Source organism: Bos grunniens, chromosome 19 (assembly GCF_055505025.1).
Source record: "Bos grunniens cultivar Pamir isolate PY7600 chromosome 19, Bosgru_T2T1.0, whole genome shotgun sequence".
Classification (NCBI taxonomy): Eukaryota; Metazoa; Chordata; class Mammalia; order Artiodactyla; family Bovidae; genus Bos; species Bos grunniens.
In genome coordinates, this window is record NC_141183.1 from 32,083,666 (window position 1) to 32,106,654 (window position 22,989).

General features: G+C 50.9%; 1 protein-coding gene across 11 annotated transcripts in view; it reads right to left on the reverse strand.

Annotated features, from left to right (window-relative positions):
- ARHGAP44 (Rho GTPase activating protein 44) overlaps positions 1–22,989 on the reverse strand; it is a 130,768-nt gene that overhangs the window by 4,622 nt on the left and 103,157 nt on the right. For 6 of the 11 annotated variants that reach the window (XM_086355523.1, XM_086355526.1, XM_086355525.1 and 3 more), the window contains 13 exons: positions 21,547–21,615; positions 19,399–19,480; positions 18,776–18,903; positions 16,959–17,070; positions 16,516–16,597; positions 14,746–14,826; positions 11,979–12,092; positions 11,286–11,377; positions 10,239–10,419; positions 4,381–4,398; positions 3,505–3,726; positions 1,957–2,114; positions 728–1,108 (listed from right to left, as the gene is read on the reverse strand). In XM_086355523.1, the coding sequence (XP_086211649.1) occupies positions 728–1,108; positions 1,957–2,114; positions 3,505–3,726; positions 4,381–4,398; positions 10,239–10,419; positions 11,286–11,377; positions 11,979–12,092; positions 14,746–14,826; positions 16,516–16,597; positions 16,959–17,070; positions 18,776–18,903; positions 19,399–19,480; positions 21,547–21,615 (1,720 nt within the window). Of the gene's footprint in view, positions 1–727; positions 1,109–1,956; positions 2,115–3,504; positions 3,727–4,380; positions 4,399–10,238; positions 10,420–11,285; positions 11,378–11,978; positions 12,093–14,745; positions 14,827–16,515; positions 16,598–16,958; positions 17,071–18,775; positions 18,904–19,398; positions 19,481–21,546; positions 21,616–22,042; positions 22,108–22,989 lie in introns of those variants that run through there. The other 5 variants (XM_086355529.1, XM_086355524.1, XM_086355533.1 and 2 more) reach the window with 4 other exon arrangements.

A 22,989-nucleotide genomic window follows, 5' to 3' on the forward strand; every position in this document is an offset into this window, starting at 1 on the left:
TTTTTGAAGTGAAGTGAAAGTCGCTCAATCATGTCTCTTTGTGACCCCATGGACTCATGGAATTCTCCAGGCCAGAATACTGGCGTGGGTAGCTGTTCCCTTTTCCAGGGGATCTTCCCAACCCAGGGATTAAACCCATGTCTCCTGCATTGCAGGCAGATTCTTTACCATCTGAGCCACCACGAAAACCCAAGAATACTGGAGTGGGTAGCCTATCCCTTCTCCAGGGGAATCTTCCCGACCCAGGAATCGAACCGGGGTCTCCTGCACTGCAGGTGGATTCTTTACCAACTGAGTTATCAGGAAGCCCATAAGGCTTGTTTAGTTATTAGGAAACTATGTCTTTGTCTCTCAACCTCTGTTCTCACAGTGAAAACTGGTACCTGAGCTGCCAGTGCTGAGCTGAGCAAAGCCCCAGACACACCTGTGCTGTGATCCCACTTTCTGCCATCACAGTCCAGCCCCTCCTGAAGCCGCCTTTTCCCAGGACGCAGGGCGCTCGGCCCCCAGATGCAGGATCAGAACCCAGGCTGGCGGGTGTTCAATTGGGAGAAATCCCCTAGGGAGCCCCTTCTCTGCAGGACAACTGGCCTGGGGGTGTCCACGGCCTCAGAGGGGCTTCTAAGGAGACCACCCCATATGCCACAGGTGGCTCCAGCACGGTCATCCCTGGCAAACAAGGCCCACCTCCTGCAAAGTCCCCAGATGCCACACGCGCCAAGGTTACCTGTCGACATGCTCTCCCCGGGGGACACACCGTCCAGCACGGGATGCTCTGAGGACTGTGGGCTGGAGGCGGCGAGGCTGACAGTGGGCGGCTGGGGCGGCGGCAGGGTGGGCCTCTGCCGGGGCTTCGGGGTGGGCCGCGACTTGCTTAGGGCGCCCGTGAAGCCAGAGGGGGAGGCCAGTGGGGGTGCCGGGGCTGCGGGGGAGAGCTGGCCTGATGCCAGGGAGTAGCCCGGGGGATAGCTGAGTCCGTAGGGCGATGGGGTGCTGGGGGGCGTGGGGGACAGGCTGAGTGGGGATGGCTGGCCGGCAGGCTGCTCAGGCAGGGGCCCTGGCTGGCCGAAGGGGACCTTGGGTGGAATGGGTGCCAGCTTCTTGGAAACTGAAAGACGAATCAGCACACAGGGTTGTTAAGTGGCACTCACCATCCATCCATGTGGCTGTGAGCACCTTTTCCCGACCCCTCACCACCAGTGCCTCCACGCCCAGCTCCTGGCACTCTGAGGGCAGCTGATGCCATTTTAAAAAATTCACCTAGAACTACAGGTTTTCCTATCTGCCCACATGTTCACTAATGTCTCCTCCTCTTCTCTTGATTCCTGCTGTAATTGGCGCGCGCGCATGCGCGCGCACACACACACATCCCACCCCCAGGCAGCGGCTGAGTTCAGGGTCCTTCCATCGCTTCACAGTGGTACAAGTATCAGGGTTGCTCGGAGAAGGTGGGAGTTGAGGATGCACTGTCCAGGAGGGGACGACTAGAGATGGACCTGGACACTGGACCCTGGACAAAGCGACCGTCCTTGGGGCAGGAAGCTCTTCTGGCTGAACCTCCAGTGGCTCTGGGATGCCATAACAGAGACCTCTGACCCAGTCCTCCGGCCACAGAGGCCCAGAGCCTCCATCACTCAGTCTGTCTTTTTCCTATCCTTGCCCTCAGTCCCGTGTACTTGCCCTGGAGGTGTTTACCCTTTAAGAATCCCAGGTGTAGATGTGGACAGATCTGCATTGTTCTAGGTGTACCACTGCCCTGACTCCTCTGCACTGCCCTCTTTTTTTACTTTTTTCCTTCTTTTTACTTTTTTTTGATTCAGAATCTTAGTTCCCCGATGACAAAGGATTGAACCCATCCACCTGCAGTGGAAGCAGAGTCCTAACCACCAGACCCCGGGGTAAGTCTCCACACTGCCCTCTTTTATTTATTTAGTCATGAGGGTGGCCATAACGTACCTTTCCGGAGGGTGTGAGGGCTCTGGTCCGCAGGTGGCTGGCCCGGACTCGTGCCTGACTGTGCCCCGGGCTGTGAGCCTGCACTGGGTGTCCCCTGGCTAGAACCCGGACTTCCCTTCTGCCCTGATCCTGGAGAAAGTTCTTTGCTTTTAGAAGCACTGTAACACAAGAGAGTTATAAAACAGAGTCAGTCCCTGAACTCAGGCAGCTTCAGCATCAGAATCATGAACTGAATTTATGTTCTCTGGGCAGGCGTGGTCCTCCCAGACCTTCTTAAGGCCTTCAAAGATGCCTGTGGAGGTGACCAGCCCCTCCTGGGGGCTCTGAAGCTGAGCTCCACTCCCATCTCCAGGTGGCCCCCTTACGGCCAGCGCCCTTTTCCTGGCCTTGGCCCTCTCCCCAGCAGACCATTCCAGGAAGTCTCCTCTTTGTCAGTTTCCTCCTCCCCACAGCAGCCCCTGCTTCCTGCTGACCTCTCTCTCCCCTCCTGCATCCTGAAACAGAATCAAAGCCCATGATTCCATGGCCAGGGTCGGCAACCCCTTGCCCTCTCTGGTGGAGCCATCAGCAACCACCCCATCCAGGGTCATCTCCAGCCCCTGCCAACTCTGTCATTTCCCATCTCACATGGAAAATACTTTCTATACATTAAAGAAAAAAAAAAAATCCTGCAACCCCTTCACTTAGGGATTGGTATCTGTGTGCATGTGTGCACACATACAAGTGCATACAAAGACTGGCTTGAAAGGTTCAGATTTCCAAAGTCGCCAAAATTTTTCCAATTCCTAACAGAATGCACAGTGGGCCTGGTGAAGTGGCTTTCCTAATTTTCTGAATTGTTTAGAACAGAGAGAAACAGCCAAGGGGTCTGTGCAACCCCGCTTGTAGAATTCCCTCCCTCTGACCATGCCCCTCTCAAAGGGGGTTGTGGGGGGGGGATCCTCCCCTGCGCCCCTGGGGACCAGCGACCCCGTGCCGGCTCAGATCACACTTTCCATTTTTGGAGGGACAAGGCCCTTTCTCCATAAAATCTCATGGAACCAGCACTGGAAGGAGCAGGCTCTCCAACTCTTTTCTTCCTCCACGAGAATGAAATGCATGATCTTGTCACCTCCATTCTTTACCTGACTTGCTCCCATTTTAGCAGTAAAAATGGCCCCTATGCATCTAAAGGAGGAGGAGTGGAGAGGAGAACCACTGAAATTCTAAACTTCGATAGAGGTAACAAGCTGTACCAGTACAGGAGGGGACAGAGGAGCTGGGAACTCAGCTTCCTCGCCTGCTTTGGCAAGCTGCCACCTTACACATGCACCTGGGATGCTATTCTCAAAAAGCCTGGACCCCCTCTGATCACACAGGGGCTATGAATCCGTACCTGCTGCCAGCATGAAGCAGAAGCCAAACCAGGATGCTTAGAAAGGGGACGGGGGACATGACCAACTGCACGAGGCTCTGAGCGTGTGCAGCAAACCTGAAACCCCTCATCCACGTGCACTGCAAGCTAGCCTACCCGGGGGGTCCGGTGGGGGGCCAGCGCCCCGGACTTACCTGGTCCGTTCAGCCGCAGGCTGGAGGCCCAGGCCGGATGGAGAGAGCGCGGGCACCATGGGGCCCTCCGGGGACTGCTCCGGGAGGGGCGACGGCAGGGGCGGGGCGAGCTCAGCGGGCGGGGCGGGGGGCTGCATGGCAGGCGGGGCGCAGGATGCCTTCCGGCCGGCCGAGGAGCCTCTTCGAGCCACCCACGACGTGTCCATAACCCTCACGCCCATGCTGGCCGGGGACACAGAGACACCCAGGCTTAGCCTCACGCCCAGGGCGCCGGGCTCCCGCCCCCACGAAGCGGCCAGCAGCGCAGCCCCGAGCATCTCTTGGACCAAGGAAGCGAGGCGGCGGCCGTGTTCCGCGGAGCATCCCGCAGCTCCAGGCTGGGGCGGCCTGGGCACTGCTGGCCTTAGGACCGCGGCGTGCCCGACAAGCTCCCCGGAACCCAAGCTTCCCTCAGAGCAGAGAGCGGCTTCGCTGGGGGGGTCACCCACTCCTCCCAAGTGGTGGGTGGACGCGGGGGAGGGGGGAGGGCAGCATCAGACTAGAAGAGAGCACCGACCAGCAGGGACACCTGAACATCCATCCTTCTTTTTGTCACCTGGGGGTCCAGAAGCACAGGACCGACTCAGGACTCCCGGGCCAGCCCCAGGACGCTGGCTGGCTTACAACCTCTGCAAGGTCTACAGAGCAGGGCGGGGCTGATCATGCTCTGGTCAGTCCCCGCCCCCCCCGATTCCACTTCAAGAAGGGGGGACACAGCTCTGAGTACATCGGCCAAAGCAACCAGACACGCACATTCACCCCTGCAGAGCTTGCTAAGGCACCGCTCGCTATTCCCATGGATGCACGTGACCTCATGGCTACCCGAGGATACTGTACCTTTGGATTTTCCTAAGGCTGCAGGGACAGAAACACACAGACATTAGTGTGGCAAACACTGCGCCTGCCTCCGGACACACAGCAGCTCTCTGTCAGGGTCAGGGGCTAAGCCTGGGGCTTCCACTGAGCCTTGAAATTGTTTGCTTAGTCCGTCTCTCCAGTTAAAGTGACTTTTCTGTCTGCACAGGTGAAGAGCATCCTACCAAGCGCACTGGTGAATAAAGACAGAAGCTGAAGAGCTGACACTGGTGCTTGCGGTAGGGGTTGGGGGCATGTCACAAGGAAGGAAAAAAATCCACAGAAGCAGCTATCCGCTCTTTTCTAAGTTATATGATTTAGAAGGTGGTCAATCTCCTTTCCTCTGGTCTAGGAGGTGACTGGTGCCATGATACGTAGTCAAAGCCTTCACTGACTATGCCAAGAGCTAAAACTGCCAGTGTTAAGGGAGACAGATGTTCATGCAGGGAGAACACTGGGCAGTCCCCCGTCTCCACTGGGGATAAGCAGAGGGTTGCCCCTTGCTGTCACCCACGCTGGCCAGGAGCACTGAGCTGCCACACCGTGACGGTCTGCCCACCTTGCAGAGGTGCAGCAAGATTCAAACCAAAGCTTCAAGGTTGGGGATGGGTTGTAGCAGGTGGGATGTGGTCCTTTACGAAAATGTGTGGGGAGGGAGCCTCCATGAGGGGCACAGAGGACCATGGTGCTACAGCCATGCACACAGAAAGGGACACCTTCTGACACACGTTCCCCTGGGGAGAGCAGAGGGATACCCCCCGGAGGGGAGACACCCACCACCACCACCACCACACCGCCCGTCTAGTGTCACTGTTAACACATTACTGACCGGGACATTTTTGCAGAAGCTAACGCTTGTGGTGTTAATACCTCTCTGGTCAATAATGTGTTAATAGTTCTCTTCTCCAAGGCATTTTGGGGGCAGCTGGTCTCTCTCTGGGATCCACTACCCACCAGCTTGCAAGTCGTCTTGGCTCTGAGGACCCCCCACCAATAAACAGGCACCTTCTACAGGGGATCCAGTCACCCCCAGAGGCCACTCAAAACTCTGCAGCAGGGTCCAGTGGCATCCCCTGGTATTTAAAGTAAGCTGGGGGCAAGCAGCAAACTGTGCTCTTTGGGCTTCTAAATTTATCAGGATGAAAGAGAGCAAAAAGCGTAACATTCCACTTGGGGAAGCGAACTGACGCCACTTTGTTGCAATGGTTGGTGATGCTGTTCCCTGTGGTTCCTAGAAGAGCCCTAAAGGAGGGCGGTCTCATACTCGCGGGTTTTCTTTCTTATCACACTCTCTTTCACTTCGAAAGACCTTCCCCATTTGAGATGGGAGGTGTGGGCTTTGGGATCAGGGCTGGTGGGGGGACACCTTCTACTATCAACCGCATCTCCCAGCACCATGGACCCTGACATCAGGCTACCTGGTGATCCCCTGGTTCACCAAGGGGAGGACGCAGAGGGGGGACCAATGAGACCCACTAAATCGCAGCAGCAAAGCGTCAGCAACCAAGAATCAAGAGGTGAATGTATGCTTCTGCTTCATAAACAGCTAAGCCGCCTGCCATCACAACTCTCCCAGCTGAAGTGACTGTTGTGGGGCAGGCAGCATGCCCTGTGCCCAGGAAACAGGCATCAAAGGTTCACAGATGTCTTCAAAAGGCAACAAAAATCTTTATAGACCAATGAATCACAATGGCAAGAGTGACAATCTTGGAGGCGTCAAAGCATGTTTACCTTCAGAGGCTAATGGAAATTTGCTTGAAACATTGGCAGGCTGAAGTGTCTGAACGTCTAGCTAGAACTCCACCCAAAGACAAAATTTATAAAATTGCTTAGCATGTTGCCAAGAGCAAGGGAGCTACTCAGAGGTAGAAGAATACAACCAGAAGGTCACAGAAGCAGGTCACAAGTTTCTGCTCATTGTTCTGTCACACAAAGAATAGTCGCAAGAATCAAATAACTTTGTGTTGTTTTAAAAAAACACCAGATTCAATCCATCGAAAACAACCAACTCCCTTAGAAACTTCACAGATACCCACATCGCTTATGGATATCAAAGATTCCCCACAGCCACTGCTTCCAGTGAGAATGAGAAGAACTTGGTTTTCGGATCCCTTTATAATTGAATCAAGGCAGAGGCGAGAAGCCAGAGGCCACAAAGAACACCCAAGAAGCAAAAGGTTTGGAGAGCAATTAGCAGAAAGCAGGATGACGTGGCAAGAGTCCAGGAGGGGACCCGTTCAGAGTCCTCATCTGCTCCCCCTTGGGATTCATATGGGGCAGAATGGCTGGCAAGGTAGCTCCACTGACAGCTACTCTTCCCTGCTTCACTCCTCCTAGCCTACTGGGACCTCGTATTGCAGAGTAGCTTATCCTAAGCTAGGCTTTTTTGGTGAATCAGAAGCTTGAGAATGTGCCTGCCAATGCAGGAAACCCAAGTTTGACCCCTGGGTCAGGAAGATCCCCTGGAGAAGGGAATGGCTACCCACTCCAGTATTCTTGCCTGGAGAATCCCAAGGACAGAGGAGCCTGGCAGGCTACAGTCCATGGGGTCACAAAGAGTTGGACATAACTAAGTGACTAACACTTCACACTATAACCTGGCAGGCCACACAGGGAAAAGATAAGATGCAGGACCTTAAAAATAAGGAGACAAAGGCCTGCCCCAGGAAAAAAAAATCTGAAAGTTAGAGATTTCAGCATAAGAATAGGTGTCTACAGAAAGAATACATTTATCACTGAGAACAGAAGTTTGCTCTGGACTGTTCCAAGTCATGAGCTGTCAGGGGTTAGCAGCTATATTTCTTTTTGACCTCTGTAGGATAGATATCCAGAGAGGGCAATGGCACCCCACTCCAGTACTCTTGCCTGGAAAATCCCATGGGTGTAGGAGCCTGGTAGGCTGCAGTCCATGGGGTTGCTAAGAGTCAGACACGACTGAGCGACTTCACTTTCACTTTTCACTTTCATGCATTGGAGAAGGAAATGGCAACCCACTCCAGTGTTCTTGCCTGGAGAATCCCAGGGATGGGGGAGCCTGGTGGGCTGCCGTCTCTGGGGTTGCACAGAGTTGGACATGACTGAAGCGACTTAGCAGCAGCAGGAGCAGGATAGACATCTGTCATGCTGTTTTTATTTTTGGCCACATCATGTGGCATGCAGGATCTTAGTTCCCCAACAAGGGATCAAACCCACGACCCCTGCAGTGGAAATGTGGAGTCTTGACCACTGGGTCACCAGGGAAGTCCCCGTCATGCTGTTTTTGAATCCTGGTCAGGAACGGTCTTACCCAGAGATGTTGGCCAGTATATGGATTTGCCGTCTATGGGGTCACACAGAGTCGGACACGACTGAAGTGACTTACAGTATTACGGTATATGGATTTGAGGTATTTAAGTATACAGAGGTCGGATAGGCTTTGATTTTTCATCTAGAGACTGGTTACATTTGGAATCATTGGAAAAGACCCTAATGCTAGGAAAGATTGAAGGCAGGAGGACAAGGTGGGACAGAGAATGAGATGGCTGGATGGCATCACCGACTCAATGAACATGAGTTTGAGCAAACTCCGGGAGATGGTGAAGGATAGGGAGGCCTGGTGTGCTGCAGTCCATGGGGTCGCAAAGAGTCGGACATGACTGAGCAACTGAACAACAAGAAGTCTATACTGATCTGGAAGGTTTTGATTTTTGTTCTGAAGATCAGTTACATTTGGCAAATACTTGCTGAGAGAAAGGAAGCAAGAAAGCCTAGTATCTTCCCCAAAATCCACAGGAGCTTTGGGAGTTCCTGGACCATTTAAGATGAACTTGGAGGCTGGGCAGCAGTGGCATGGTAGGTGCCAACATGAGAGATGAGTAAGAAGGATCCTAAAGATCCTGGCTCAGCCTTGCCCACACTCCCCCAGGAAGGCCAGAATCAAGTATTTCTAGCTCCTCTAGGGATCATTCCTCTCCTAAATGCGTAACAAAGTTTCTTCACCTCCCCAGGACAAATAACAGCCGGAGGCACCAGGCAACATTTCACAGATCTGGTCTCAGCACCCACAAATGTGTGAATCCAGGAAATGTGGAAGCAGAGGTGGGGCCTGGGCCAAGAACACACCTCTTGAAGGCTGAGCTGACAATCCAAGCCTCAAATATGAGTCAAAGTTTCCATGGTACCCAGAACCTTAAGTTCTGTCTGAAGAAAAATTCCTGCACCCCCTCACCACCCCACAACCCTGTTCAGAGTAGCTGCATTTGGGCTTCTCCATCTTTCTACTTGGTCTTCAGAGGACCCCAGTATCCACAATCACAAAAACAAGCTCCTTGGAACACGAGTTCTATCTCGTGACAACAGGCTTTTTGATGTAATAAACTTGGGAAAGGATGCCACAGCCCGCTGTGAAGATACGTGACAGATCACAGCATGTAAAAGACCCCACAAACTCATACATTCAGGAAAGTGGCTTCAATGTGTTGAATCATGTGTCTCAGAAACTCACGAGACCCGGGTGTCTATCTCCTCCCCGCTGCCCCAACATAACGAAGCATCATGGAACCTGTGCTCCATAGAGCACCTCAGGTCGCTCCTGAACTTCTTCTTACACGTGCTTATTCCAAATCACAGGCTTCCCTGGTGGCTCAGGGGTACAGAATCTGCCTGCCAGTGCAGGAGACATGGGTTCCATCCCTGGGTCAGGAAGATACCCTGGAGAAGGAAATGGCAACCCATTCCAGTATTCTTGTCTGGGAAATTCCAAGGACAGAGGAGCCTCGTGGGCTATTGTCCACAGGGTCGCAAAGAGTCGGATATGCCTTAGCAACTTAACAACAACAACATTCCAAATTACAGTACCTCCAGGCTAAGGTCTCTGTGTGGACATACTCATGGATTCAGGTGTTGCTGTCAGCTGGCCTGGTGAGGCCCTCTGAGGCTCAGAAGTGATATTGCTACAGGCACATCAAGTAGGACTGGAAAGAGCAGCTACACAGAGCCGCATGGGGTGCGCGACCTCAGTGTCCTTTTTCTTTTTTTGGCACACTGCATGGCATGTGGGATCTCAGTTCCCTGACCAGGGATTGAACCTGCACCCCCTGCATGGAAGCTCTGAGTCCTAACCTAAACTGACAACCTAACTTGACTACCAGAGAAGCCCCCAGTGTCCTTTTTCTTCTCTCTTTTTTTTAAAAGCTTGTTCTGATTCTCTTTTGTTGCATAACAAACTACCCTCAAAATTTAGTAGCTTATCAATCCAGGCCACAAATCCACAATTCTGACAGAACTTGGCAGCGTCAGCTCGACTAATCCACACAGCACTAGCTGAGGTGGCTTGACTTATGTAGTTTTAGCCTGTATACCCCTAAGCTCCAGCAGCACCTGTGAAACTGCCTGCAGACCCTGGGGTCCCAGAGAGATGGCTCTCTAGCCACAGAAATCCTGATGACCCTGGCTCTTTATATTCAGAAGACCATACTATAGGGGCCAGCGGACACTGAATGCCCTGAGGTGCCACAGTGACAACTTTCTCATAGAGGTCATCTGGATGGGTTTTCAGAGGGGACTGGGAGTCAGACGAGGTGTGGCCGAGAAGACGGGGAGTCCAGCTCTGATGCAGAGACATCTGGGAGTGAAGAACCACAACTGACCCTCCAGGGTATCCTCCCAGCTAGAGACGCCTCACACAGGAACCAAATTGCTTAAAAACCACGTTTAAAAGACAAATTCCAAAGCATTTGCTGGCGTCAAGAATGAGGTGACAGGGCCACTTAGACTGCTGCTGGGTAAGTGCAGCCTTCCTGTCATTCATCTCAGTCAACCTCTCCCTCCCCCAAAGCTGAGACAGGGCCGCGAGCTCATACCCATCCTTTTTGTAAAACTCCAGCATCATGTTATCCGTGGCCACACTGAGGGGCCGGCGGGCCTGCTCGGGCTGGCGCCGGTCGGCGGGGTCCATGTCCGGGGAGGGCATCGAGCTGTAGTTGGCGTTGTGGTTCACGTGCACTGGACTCCCGTAATTGCCCGTGATGTTGAACTCTATCTCTGTGGGCAAGACAGAATAGATACACGTGGTCTGTGGTTGGCCAAGCCATTCCTGGGCAGGAGGGAAACCAGCAGAGAAACGGCCACTCTTTTATATGTCACCCCTGAAAATCTCATCCCATGGTTCAGTGTTAGATCATCTGTTGATATTAACCCATCTTATTATATTTCATGGTGCTCACCTAGCATGTAATAGAAGAGGGACTTAATAAAGCACTTTTTCATCTGTGATTCACAAAACAAATTCAGTCAAACAGGGACAGATGGGTATTTTCTTTACGAAAAAAAAAAAAAAGGCAGAATCATCTACCTCAATCCTCTCATTTAAGACTGAAATAAATGCCAGAGCGGTCTAAATCAAATCAGGAAAGAGGTCAAAGTCCAATCTCAACAGTGTTATCTGATATTGTTGAAGTGCTAGCCAATGGAATTAGTCAAGAAAAGAAAATAACAGGCAATATTACTATCTGTAGACAATGATGATGAGATGTTTTTTCAGAAAACCAAAGAGAAAAAAAAATTAAAGGATTAGAAACAGAAAGAGATCTCACTTAAGACTGCGGGCTCTCAAATGGAGTCTCATCTCATCCCCTCCTGACTACAGCCGATTTATCTGCAGTGCTCATGAGCTCAGCCACAGAACCTACAGAGTTTTACCTTGAACTCCTACCTCCTTTGTTTCTTTATCCTGATTTCCTACCACTGGCCAAAGGTGGTATGCACAGGGGGCTTAAAAACAAAACAACACACACACACACACACACACACCCCTTTGGCCAGTGGCACTCAATTTCAAAGATTCAGAACTCACAGCAACCTCCCGTTCCCCCTAGAAGCCTACTCCCACATCAGCTGCTGCCACGTACCCCCAGGGAAGAACCAGTCTGCGTGCTGGATGATGGGCTCGATGATCCCGACGATCTGCAGCGAGACCGTGGTCATCATCTCCGTGATGTTCCTAAGGGCACAGGGCAGAGGAGGGCAGGGGAGGTGAGCAGCCGAGGCAGGGAGGGAGCCCTGGACCAGAAGCCTGCACACCTGGGTCTGAAAGCGTGTGTCTTCTTGGGGAGGCCACTTCACCTTTCTGAACCTCTCCCCACGTCTACAGAATGGAGACATCCCCAGAAGTCCTCCCTACAGGAGATGAGTGAATAACACACACGAAATCGCCAAGTCTAAGGACTGATTCTCACAACCATCAGACTCATCCTTTCCCAGCTCTGTTCTCTTTGTCAAGACAGCACTCTGTCCTTCTGTATCCCAATGCTGGGATGTGCTCTCCACAGAGGGCCCCGGGGCCTAGAGGAGCTTGCCAGACTTGATGCTGACCCAGATGAGCTCAGAAAAGACCTTGGCTACAGGCCTGGCTCTGAGACTATCAACAGGAACTATCTGAAGAATTCTGGGCCTCCTCCTGAGTCTAAAGAAGGACCAGCTCAAGACAGGCATATGACCTGACACATAAATTAGGCTAGTGGTTATCTGGGGCCCTGACCATCCCACCCAGGCCCCCACAGCCCCGCCGTGTGACCTACATACCTCTTCTTCCCTGGACTCACCCTTCTGCTTGTGGCCACAGCAGGTTGGGTCCTAAAACAATGGCCATGTTACTGGGTGTCATCTTGTTGACATCTTGGTATTCTGAGAGCTTGGATAAAAACTTGATCAAGTATCTGAAAGGAAGTGAGAAAGGCCAGGTTTTATGAGGGCTTGATACCAGCCATGATCCCCTAACACCAGCTGGAAACATCTCTTGCTGATTAGAAGACTCATACATCCTACAATATAATCAAGATGTGTCATGTGTCAGGACACAAGAATGCTCCAAAAACAGACAGAGCTCTTCCTGGGCTAGTTGTCAATGTCTGCTTCAACAAACTGTGGCCAGAAAAAAATTCTCCATATTTCCTTTTTACTCAGTGCGTAATGCCAGAAATTCTCTCCTTCTTTTCAAACCTCTGTCACCTCCTGTCTTCCCTGTGTGCAGAGGTGAGAAGTGGTGTGTAGGTGTCACTAGTGGGGACGTTCTCATGCTAGGAGCAGTGTCTCAGTGGGGCTATGAGAGCCAATGAAGAAAACATTAGACCTAGACTTAGCATGTGGCCCAGCAATTCCACTCCTAGAGAAATACATCCACACAAAAACGTGGACACAAATGTTCCCAGCAGCATTATTCATCATAGCTGAAAAGGACAGACCACCAAATATCCATTAAGGGATGAACAGATGAATAAAACGTAGTCCCATTCATATAGTGGAGTAGTACTCAGCCCTCAAAGGCAATGAAATACTGACACACGCTACTGCGTGGATGAACCTCGGAAACGTGATGCCCATGGGGAAAAGCCGGACACAGAGACCCCGGGGTGAATGACTCCATCTGTATGAAAGGCCCGGCGCGGGCAAGTCGACAGAGACAGAACATAGGTGAGAGTTTGCCAGGGGCTGGGTAAGCAGAAATGGGGAGTGACTGCTGATGGGAACAGTATTTCTTTGTGTGGTGATGAAAATGTTTTCAAATTACACAGTGGTCATAGCTGCACAACTCTGCAGATTTACAAAGACCCACTTAATTGTACACTTTGAAAAGGGGACACTGGCATATGAATGGTTATGCCAATAAAGCTATTATTTTAAAAAAAAAAAAATCAGTGAGTGAGTAGCTGTGCACAAATGAAGCATAAAAAGAGCTCTCCCAAACCATACCAAACCTGCCTGATCCCACACAGGCCCCAGACCCCAGAGCCCATCTCTTCCCGGGCTCTTGGTTATACAGACAGTGGGTCCAGCCCCATGCTGCCTGGACCACGCGAAGTGGCTCCTTCAGCAACTGTTGCCCACAGAGCACAAAGACCCTAAGCTGCTGATGGGCCACCTCCACCCACATCCTGCCGCATCACACCCTCCAAGAGGCCACACATGCCTGGACCAGGACATGGGGCCTGAGCTGAGCATGGTCAGTCCACAGTCTAGCCAGTGGCCTAGCATCAGTTGAGAGTCATTCTTGCTCTTGATCTGATTCTTGCTCGTGGGATGCTCTCTTTCAATTTTGTATATATTTAACACTTTAAGCATTTTACAGTGTGCAGTTCACTAGCATTACTTTCCATTGTGATGCAACTATCACCACCATCCATCCCCAGAATTTTTCAACACCCCAAACTAAAACTTGACACCCATGAAATGACAGCCCACCTGCTGCTCCTGACCCCTCCCCCTTACCCTAGCCACCATTCTACATTCTGGCAACCACCATTCTACTCTCCATCTTTATGAATTGACTACTGTATGTACTGCTTTTTAGTGGAATTGTTCAGAATTTCCCCTTTTGTGTTTGGCTTCTTTCCCATTTAGCATACAGCCTTCAAGGTTCATCCATATTGTAGCAAGAATGAGAATGTCTCTTCTATTTGAGGCTGAATACTGCATTGTATGTACTTTTTGTTCACCTATATTTATCCATTGCTGGACACATGGGCTGTTTCCACCTCTTGATTATTGTGAATAACGCTGGCATGAACGTAGGTGTACAAAGTCAAGTCCCTACTTTCAGATCTTTTGGAAATACACCCGGAAGTGGAATTGCTGGGTCATACAGGAATCCTATGTTTGTCTGAGGATCCGCCATGAGAAGTCACTCCTGGGATTTTTAACAGGAAAACAGAAATAATCAGGCAGATGGCAGTAGGAGCCGAAGCTGAAAATATGCATCTAAGTAAGCTCCAAGGACGACGAGGGGCGGGCCAGGAGCGATGCTGGTGCAAAGTGATGAGGAAGCAGAAAGTGGAAAAGAGCGTAAGCCCGGGAGGGAAAAGATGTGCAGAGCAGTGGGAAGTGAAACCCGGGTGAGGGTGAGAAAAATAAGAGACAGACACATGGAAAATTTCTGGTAACAAGTGGAAACCAGAGAACATTCTCCAGCCTCTTCTTCCTGAAGCCTGGCTCCAGGACACAACTGTCAAATCCAGCTCAGGGTCTGGTCAGCGTCGCCCCTGGGATCCACAGGCACCTATCTTTACAATAAACCCCAGTATCTGAAAGCAGCCTGCATTCATCCTTGCTCCTTGCAAACCAAAGAACTGCACCAGCCAGCAGCTGGTCAGGTGGCCTGCAGCATCTCACAGCCCCATACAGTCTGCTTCCTCATCTGCAGGATGGTAATTCACAACCTCCCAGGATTGCTTGAAGTTGAAAAGAGACCCTTCATGTTAAATATACTTTGGACACTGTGTAACGCCAAGCTTGCCAGTGACTACGCCTTTTGGCCCAGAAACGTGTGTGTGAGGCTTAAATAACCTTGACCCGGCGTCTCTATCGTCCACTCACCGGATGTTGTTATGATTGGCTTTGGGCAACTTCTCACACGCATTCCACAGTGCCTGGAGCCTCTTGTCCTGGTCCTGGATGCTGGAAAATTAACAGGAAAAGCCAGTGACTGAGTACGGATCAATGAAGTCTTACTGGCACTCAGACTCACAGCCATCGAAATATTTGAGAAAAAGAAACCAGCCATTGTCAGTGACCATATCAGTAAACTATTATCATTCATATCTTTGGTTCTTACTATTTCCCCCTCGATAATCTTTCGGTCTTGCCTGTGCTGTTTTAACAAAACTTCCCCTGCACACATCACATGGCCCCGGTCAATGTGTACCGGGGCAGCAGGTGAGGGCAGAGGACAGACGCCTGCACCTGAGTGGGCAGGGCTGTGATGTCATCGGGAGGTTAGATCCGGCACAGAACAGGACACCAGAAACAGGTCAACTCCACCCTCACACCACCATGGCAGCCAACTGGCCAGTCCCACAGACAGTTTGATGCACATTAAGCTTCTCGGCATGTGGAATATAACAGATGCTCGATAAACACCTTCTGAACAAGTAAACGACATGAACTCATATTGACATAAGGATATCTGACCCTTGAAGACACAACTCAGAGATGGATAGTTTCCACAACCAAAGGATTCTCCATTCTACAGAGAGACTTGCTCAAAGGGTTTCTTTATTGCTAGATCTTCTAAGGATTAAAAGAGATTACTGAAAGATCTATATATATATAATTTATTTTTGTTAGGCCTACATTTTTAAATATACATTTTTATGAAAACCTACATCAAGGTTTACAGGGTTGGAAGACCTTATGCTCAAAGAACCTTTTAACAAGAAAAACTGAAAAGCAAACACCACCGGGAGGCTCAGCTCTGACCCCCTGACTCAAGACCCAAGGTAGGGAATGGCCATCGCAGGGCCCCCAGAAGTCCCTGCTTCCATCCTGACCAAGGCGAGAAAAACTCCCTTTTCTGCTCATCAATCCTCTTTAAGGTCAAAGGGCAGATGCCGCCAAGGTCTTTCCTGCAGTAAAAAGTCAACATCCATATGGGACTTCCCTAGTGGTCCAGTGGTTAAGACTACACACTCTCAATACAGGGGGCACAGGTGATCCGTATTCAGGGAACTAAGGGCCCACAAGCTGAGCACAGAAAAAAAAAAAAATCGACACTCACATACTGAGGGTCTCTGGTGTATCAGGCAGTGTCGCAGGGGTTAGGGAGTGGGAGACAGTCAGAAGAGACGGTCATCCCTCCCTGCTCCCCATCAGCTCACAATCCAACCAGCCACACCAACACCGCCTTGAATTTGATCAGTCCCTGCAGAGAACCCGGGGGATGAGGCAGACCCTGACTGCCAGCTGCTGGGCACCAGTTGTCAGGAAGGAGGCCTCTCTGAGGTGACCTTCAGAGTGGGACCCAGAGAGTCAGAAGGAACCTGTGAGGTAGAGGTTTTGGGGAACCAAAACCTGTCGCGTGGCAGGGAATGGCCAGCGTGAAGGGGTGGGGGGCCGTCTGAGTGGCGACGGGAGCCCGGAGCCTCCCTGAGTCTTCTTGAAGGCCCAGCTGGGGCTCTGGGCCACTCTGGTGGCTCCAGCCTGCGATCCGCACCCTGGGACCTGGCTCTCCAGGCACATGTACAAGCCTCTCCCCACGACACACACCAAGATACAGACTCGCTGGATCCCAGGAGGCACACTTGCAGTTTCAATTAAGGCTCCACATAAACCACACCCACAGGACACACAGAGACCTGCCATACTCACTTGGAAGCCTGAATCCACTCGTCGTAGAGTTCAAAGGTCATCAGAGGTTCTGGTAGCTCCCGGAGGTAAGACTTGAGAGCTCCTGGACGTGAACACCGTACAGGCTGTGAGCTGCCGGGACGTGGCAGACACGTGCTACCAGCCAGCGTCACCATGGGGGGCACGTTTGGGGAAGGTTCCCCGACCCTCGTGACCAGGTCACATGATGGGGGCCACACGCCTGGATCCAAGGCTCTGGTGTGGCTGTGAGGGCCTCCCCTCTCGTGTTACCACCACCACCTCCTCCTTCCTTCAAGGGCACAAGCAACCAGGCCTAAATGGGGCCCTGAGTGGACATGCCTGGAGCACGGCGGGGAGCCAGGGGCTCAAGTGTCCCTGACACGTGGCTGTACATCCTCCACGCCCATCCCTTCCCCCGGAGCCCCTCCAGCTGCGAGGCCTACCTGCGATGGCGTGGGGGTCCGCCGAGCACTCCTGTACATCCACCACACAGCAATCCAGGGCCGCCTTGAGCTTCTTCAGCTTGGAGGCAGACGGGGCTACTCGGAAGAGGCCCTGCCAACAGGACAGGGGTCAGCAGACAGCCTGCACCCTGAGGGCACAACAGCGAGACCGACGGCCGGCAATCTCCCCACCCCCTTCCTCCACGATCTCCCAGGGGCCTCCTTCCCATCACCATGTGTCAACACTGGGACAGCAGGACCTGGGCCTCATCCCTGGCTGTGGTCTCAGCACCTAGGGCAGGGTGACCCGGTGTTCTGGTTCAGCACGTACTTGATTAAACGAACCTTGGGCACTTCGAGGTCCCGTCCTTGTGTATTTAGGATATATTTTGGAAAAACAAAAACACTAATTTGAAAAGATACACGTACCCCCATGTCCACAGCAGCATTATTTACAATTACCAGGACATGGAAGCAACCTGTCCATCAGCAGATGAATGGATTTAAAAAGATATGGTAAGTCTATAAAATGGAATACTGCTCAGCCATAAAAATGAATGAAAATTTTGCCATTTGCAGCAACATGAATGGACCTAGAGGCTATCATACTAAATGAAGTAAGACAGAAGGAGAAATATTGTATGACATCCCTTATATGTGAAATCTAAAAAGAAATGATACAAATGAGCTTCCTTACAAAACAGAACCAGATTCACAAACTTAGAGAACAAACTTACGGAACTGATGGTTGCCAGGGGAAGGATAGGAGGAAGGGACAGTTCGGGAACTGGGATGGACATGTACACATTGCTATATTTAAACTGGGTAATCAACAAGGACCTACTGTATAGCACATGGAACTCAACTCAATGTTATGTGGCAGTCCTGGATGTGAGGGGTGTTTGGGGGACAATGGATACATTTGTATGTACGGTTGAGTCTCTTTGATGTTCATCTGAAACTATCACAGCATTGTTAATTGGCTATACCCCAATACAAAATAAAAATTTTTTAAAAAATGGGGAAAGAAAAGGCCCCATTCACCTCCCTCCATAAAACTTTCCCTCAGGGACTAAAAAGACCTCATTTTTCATTGGTATTATACATGAAAATACCTGGCATTTAAAACAGGGTCTAAAAAACCTGTTTTGAATAAATCAGGCTTATTTGACAGACACTACACTTATCTGCTCCATAAGCTCATAAGCCCCCATCTCACTCTTTTATACTTTGCTTAGTAATAAATACCATAGATAAATATTGATTGGTTGATCAGATCACAGGAAAGTGGAATCATGAATTTTAAATTGCCTGCATAAGAAACTAAAGATGAGGTCCCAGGAGACCACTGACACAGCAATAAAAACAATGGTTGCCAACGTCTCATAGGATTCTTTTTTTAACGGAGTGCTTTCTAATGTCTGTATCAGTTTTCAGGATGTCTATAAAAAAAGTTATGATCTAAAGGTTAAAAGGTCTATCTTTTAAATTAGGGAGAGAGGAGGTGGAGAATGGGGTGGAAGAGGAGGAGGAGAAAGCCCCAATCTCATTACATATGCAGATAGGAGGGCCAGAGCGGGGCTATAACGTGCTCAGGGTGAGGGTATCATGTCCCACAATCCTCCACTGTCCCTGGAGAGTGAAGGCTCATGGGAGAAGCAGGACCAGTTTGAGGACAGGGGGCTTGTACTGCGTCTTCCCAGGTTTGGGTTTGTGGGGCCGGGTGAGGATGGTAACGGAGGAGGAGAGACCCCGGAGGCTCCATCTGCGGGCGAGGAGACCCGCTCACGGCCAAGCTCGGCTGCACCCAGACGCACCTCCTCCTGCATCCCGCATTCCAGCAGCATTGTCACGCACGCCTCGATGGGGAAGGCGATCTCCCGGCCGCTGATCGTGAGGTGCTCCTCCAGGGGCTTCCCAAAGGAAGGCTTCTCCACCCAGGCCTCTGGGGTGTGGGGGTTGCAGGTGGAGCAAGAGAGGGGTCAGCACAGGTCACCCCCGCGGGAACCTTCCTTTCCTCCGGTCACACTGCTTCTCCTAAGTGTCCCAGGGACACGGAGCAGTGGACGTGGAAGCATTGTCCAACAATGTCCATGGAAGCACTGTCCAACTGCAGCATCTCCATTCCTGCAGTTTCGGGGGATGACGGGGAGGAACTGGGGGAGGCGGTGGAAGCCTGCCCGCTGTGAGCAGAGCTGCTGGGCTTTCTGTTACACACACACCTCCACACACACCCATGCACACCCGCCTCATCCCCGCTGGGGTAGTGTGTGTATAGTGTGTACACGTGCTCTGCTTTCCTGCCGCTGGTCAAGGTGCCTGCAGGCGGAGGCCCAGGGCTCACGTGAAGGCAGCCCTGCTGGGGGAGGAGCAGGCGAGCCAAGCACAGGGCCCCGGCAGGCTCCCTGCCCTCCCCGCCCCAGGCAAGCGTGGCACTCACCCTGTTGTGCTTTTATCTGAGGCAACACGGCCTGCAGGAGTGTCAGGGACTTCCTGTGGTACTCGGCCTGCACTTCGATGAGCTGAGGGAACACAAGGAGAAGCATCAGCCTTTGCCGGAGGATGGAGGGCATGGGCTGCCACACCATCGGGGTGCCCTGCCCCCTCCTCCACACATCTGCAATGACGGGCATTCGTCCCCTCAGCCTCTGCAGCAGAGGGGTGAGCATAAAGGGAAGTTTTGGAGGTGGGAGACTCGGGGAGGAGGTGAAGGGGACTCTCCAGAGGTGAGCCTGCCTTCACTGCCACCCCAGCTGGGGAGCACCATGCCCCCAGTTCTCACAGCAAAAGGCACCGAAGGGGTGCAACAATGAAAAGGCTATAACAGAGAACACATTCAGAAATCCAGGTGCCCATGAGAGGGTGCTCAATGTCATGAGCCTCAATGTATCTTGATTCCCCCCAAGAAGAGTTCAAGATACAACTGGTGGGAAAACATGTGCTCGATCCACAATCCTCTTCCACCTTGGGAGGCAAATCTGCTTTATCGTGATGTGATTCAAAGGACAAGGTCCTGCAAGATGCTCTGTTCTGCCCCTCCCACTACTGAAAAAGCTGCTGAAATGGTAAAAACAGCAGAGGAAAAGCAGTGAATAGCTGGCACTTCATTTATTTTCTAAATCTCTCCCCGCTCCAAAAAAAAAGAAAATTGGGCATGTAGGAGGAAACGGAGAGAGAGGCACTTTGCTCAAAGTCTGGTGTGATGAGTAGCTATTATCCCCAAGGAAAACTAAAAGGGAATCTTTTCTTAAGTCATAGCGTTGAAATAAGTGGTACCCAAAGACAATTAGGTAGTCCAATAACGCTTGGAATGTCAACAATCATTTGTTTTAGATTTTTTTAAATGAAATATTATCTTCACAAATAAAACCAATGGAATAGACTTGAAAAGAATCCTACTATTTCAAAGTAAACACTTCAAGTTGGAAGGAATATGTATCAGCTCTCTCTCACGGGGGAAGAAACTCTGGACTTCTTGGCCATTGATGCTGAGCACGCGGGGGAGCACTGACTACCCCCAGTTCCGCCCCACGCTTATCAAAGCATCCAGCTTCTCAGGATTCCTCTTCTCTCCTCCCTTTATCTTCTTTCCCCGTCTTTGTATCACTTCCTTGACCCTAAAGAGAAACTTTGAGTTTTATTCCCAACGTTATTTTTCATTTCAGGGTCCTAATTATTTGGGCCAGATGATTCAAGTGTGGATGACTCAGATCCTGTGTCTCTACTCTGTAAATCTGCTCCCATAGAGGAGAGGCAGTAAACAGGCATCAGCCCTCATTTACCAACTTGTCATCATCTGGGACAACAAAAATCTCCATTAATAACCAACAGATGCTGGGGTGCAGCTAGCTGCTTCTTCCCAAGTTGCTTCCTGATGACAGATTCAGGTTTTGCAACCCTGGCCCCGCTGACATCTGGGGCTGGATCACCCTGTCGTGGGAGCCACCGTCCTGTGCACTGTGGGATGCTTAGCAACAAACCTGACCTCCACCCTCTGAGTGCCTGTAGCACCTCCCCTGATAGTGACGGCCAAAAACATCTCTGCTAAGTGACTTCAGTTGTGTCCGACACTTTGCGACCCTATGGACTGTAGCCCTCCAGGCTCCTCTGTCCATGGAATTCTCCAGGCAAGAGTATTGGAGTGGGTTGCTGTGCAGGGGATCTTCCTGACCCAGGGATCGACTTTTAAGTCGATCTTTTAAGTCTCCTGCGTCTTTTAAGTCTCCTGCGATGGCATGCAGGATCTTTACCGCTAGTGCCACCTGGGAAGCCCCCCTCAAATGTCTCCAGACACAGCCAATCATCTGCTGGGAGATGACAGAATCACCCCTGGTTGAGAACCACTGCCATAGATCACAGAGGTACAAACATCTTCATGGGTGAGGCTGAATTTTATTCTTGGGGTTTTGGAGAAATCCATACAAAGGCGACTAGAAGGCAGGATTTATTCACAGGTAGGACAGTCAAAGCCCCACCTGTTCTCAGGACATGCTTGACAGATCCTCGATTCGAGGCCCACGTTCCTTCCTGTCCCCACTGTGACACCTGCTAACAGACGCCAAGCTGCCTCACCTTTCTGGACGCTTACCGTCTGAAAGTAGTTTGCATAGTCGATTTCTTTGGCCACAAAACTGTACATGTCAGCTGACAGCTGGTCCTGTGGGGGCAAAACACAGAAGGATAGAGAGTAGGAATCCACACATCAGGGGAAAGAACTGTAACCGTGGTTTAACCTCATTTTTCATAATACTGGGCAGATTACAAACTTTTCCTGTGGACACTCCATTTCCCAATCACGGCTCTAAAGGATGACTAAGTGGGGAAAGAACACCTATGCCAGTGTTTTCCTGGGGCTTTTAACGTGGGCCACGTGGAGAGTTAGGAAAGCTGATGCAGGGGAATGACGCGCAAATTGCTTCCTCGCATCTCTGCGGCGCGCCCTGCTGTGTGCAGCAGCCCCGCCAGGCACACGCTGTGCTTCTGCTTGCCGCCCCTGCCGCTTCTTCCCCTGATGACACTACTGCCTTGCTCCCTTCATCTCAGTTCTGATTGGCTGATCATCAGGAAAAGAGAGGCAAACACACCAAGTCGAGGGAAGCTGGTTAAGACAGGTGGGCAGGGGACGGATCGCTGATTCCAAACCTGGCGGAAAAAAAAAAACCTGGACTCATCCAATATCATACACGAATCTCAGTGTGAAAAGCCCTTCACCACTCAGCTGCCCGAGGGGCTGAGAATAGTGGCTGAATGCTGTGTCTGGATCATGTTCCCTCCGAGGTCAGTGGTCAGTTTCACTGAAACGCCCCCAGCACAGTGCAGAAGTGCATTCGAGTGGATGTAGACTCTGTCACACTAACCGTATCTGTGAGCATGTCACATTCTCTAAACATGTTTGTACAAGTCACGTGATCTCTGACATCCCTCCCTGCTTGGTAGCCTTTGAGGTAGAGCCTCAGAAGAGGTGCTGAGTTAAGAGAAAAAGTATCTATCACGTTCAGGTTGGAGTAAATAGGAAAACATCACCCCAATGCTTATAGCAGCGCTATTTCCAATTGCCAAGATATGGAAGCAGCCCAAGTGTCCACTGACAGATGAACAGATAAAGAAGTTGTAGTGTACAGACAATGGAATACTACTCAATCATAAAAAATAAAATAAAATCTTGCCATGTGTAACAATGGATGGACCTAGAGGGTATTATGCTAAGTGAAATAAGTCAGAGAAAGACAAATACCTCATGATTTCATATATGCAATCTAAAATGCAAAACAAAACAAAAACACACTCATAGATTCATAGAACAAACAGTAGTTGTCATAAGGGGAGGGGATGGGGGGATGGGAAAAATAGATGAGGGAGATTAAGAGGCACAAACCTTCAGTTTACTTAATAATTAAGCAACAGGGATGTAACATACAGCATAAGGCAGACAGTTAATTATACTGCAATAACTTTGCAGGGGGACAGATGGTTACTAGATTCATCATGGTGATCATTTCATAATCTATGCAAATATCAAGTCATCATGTAC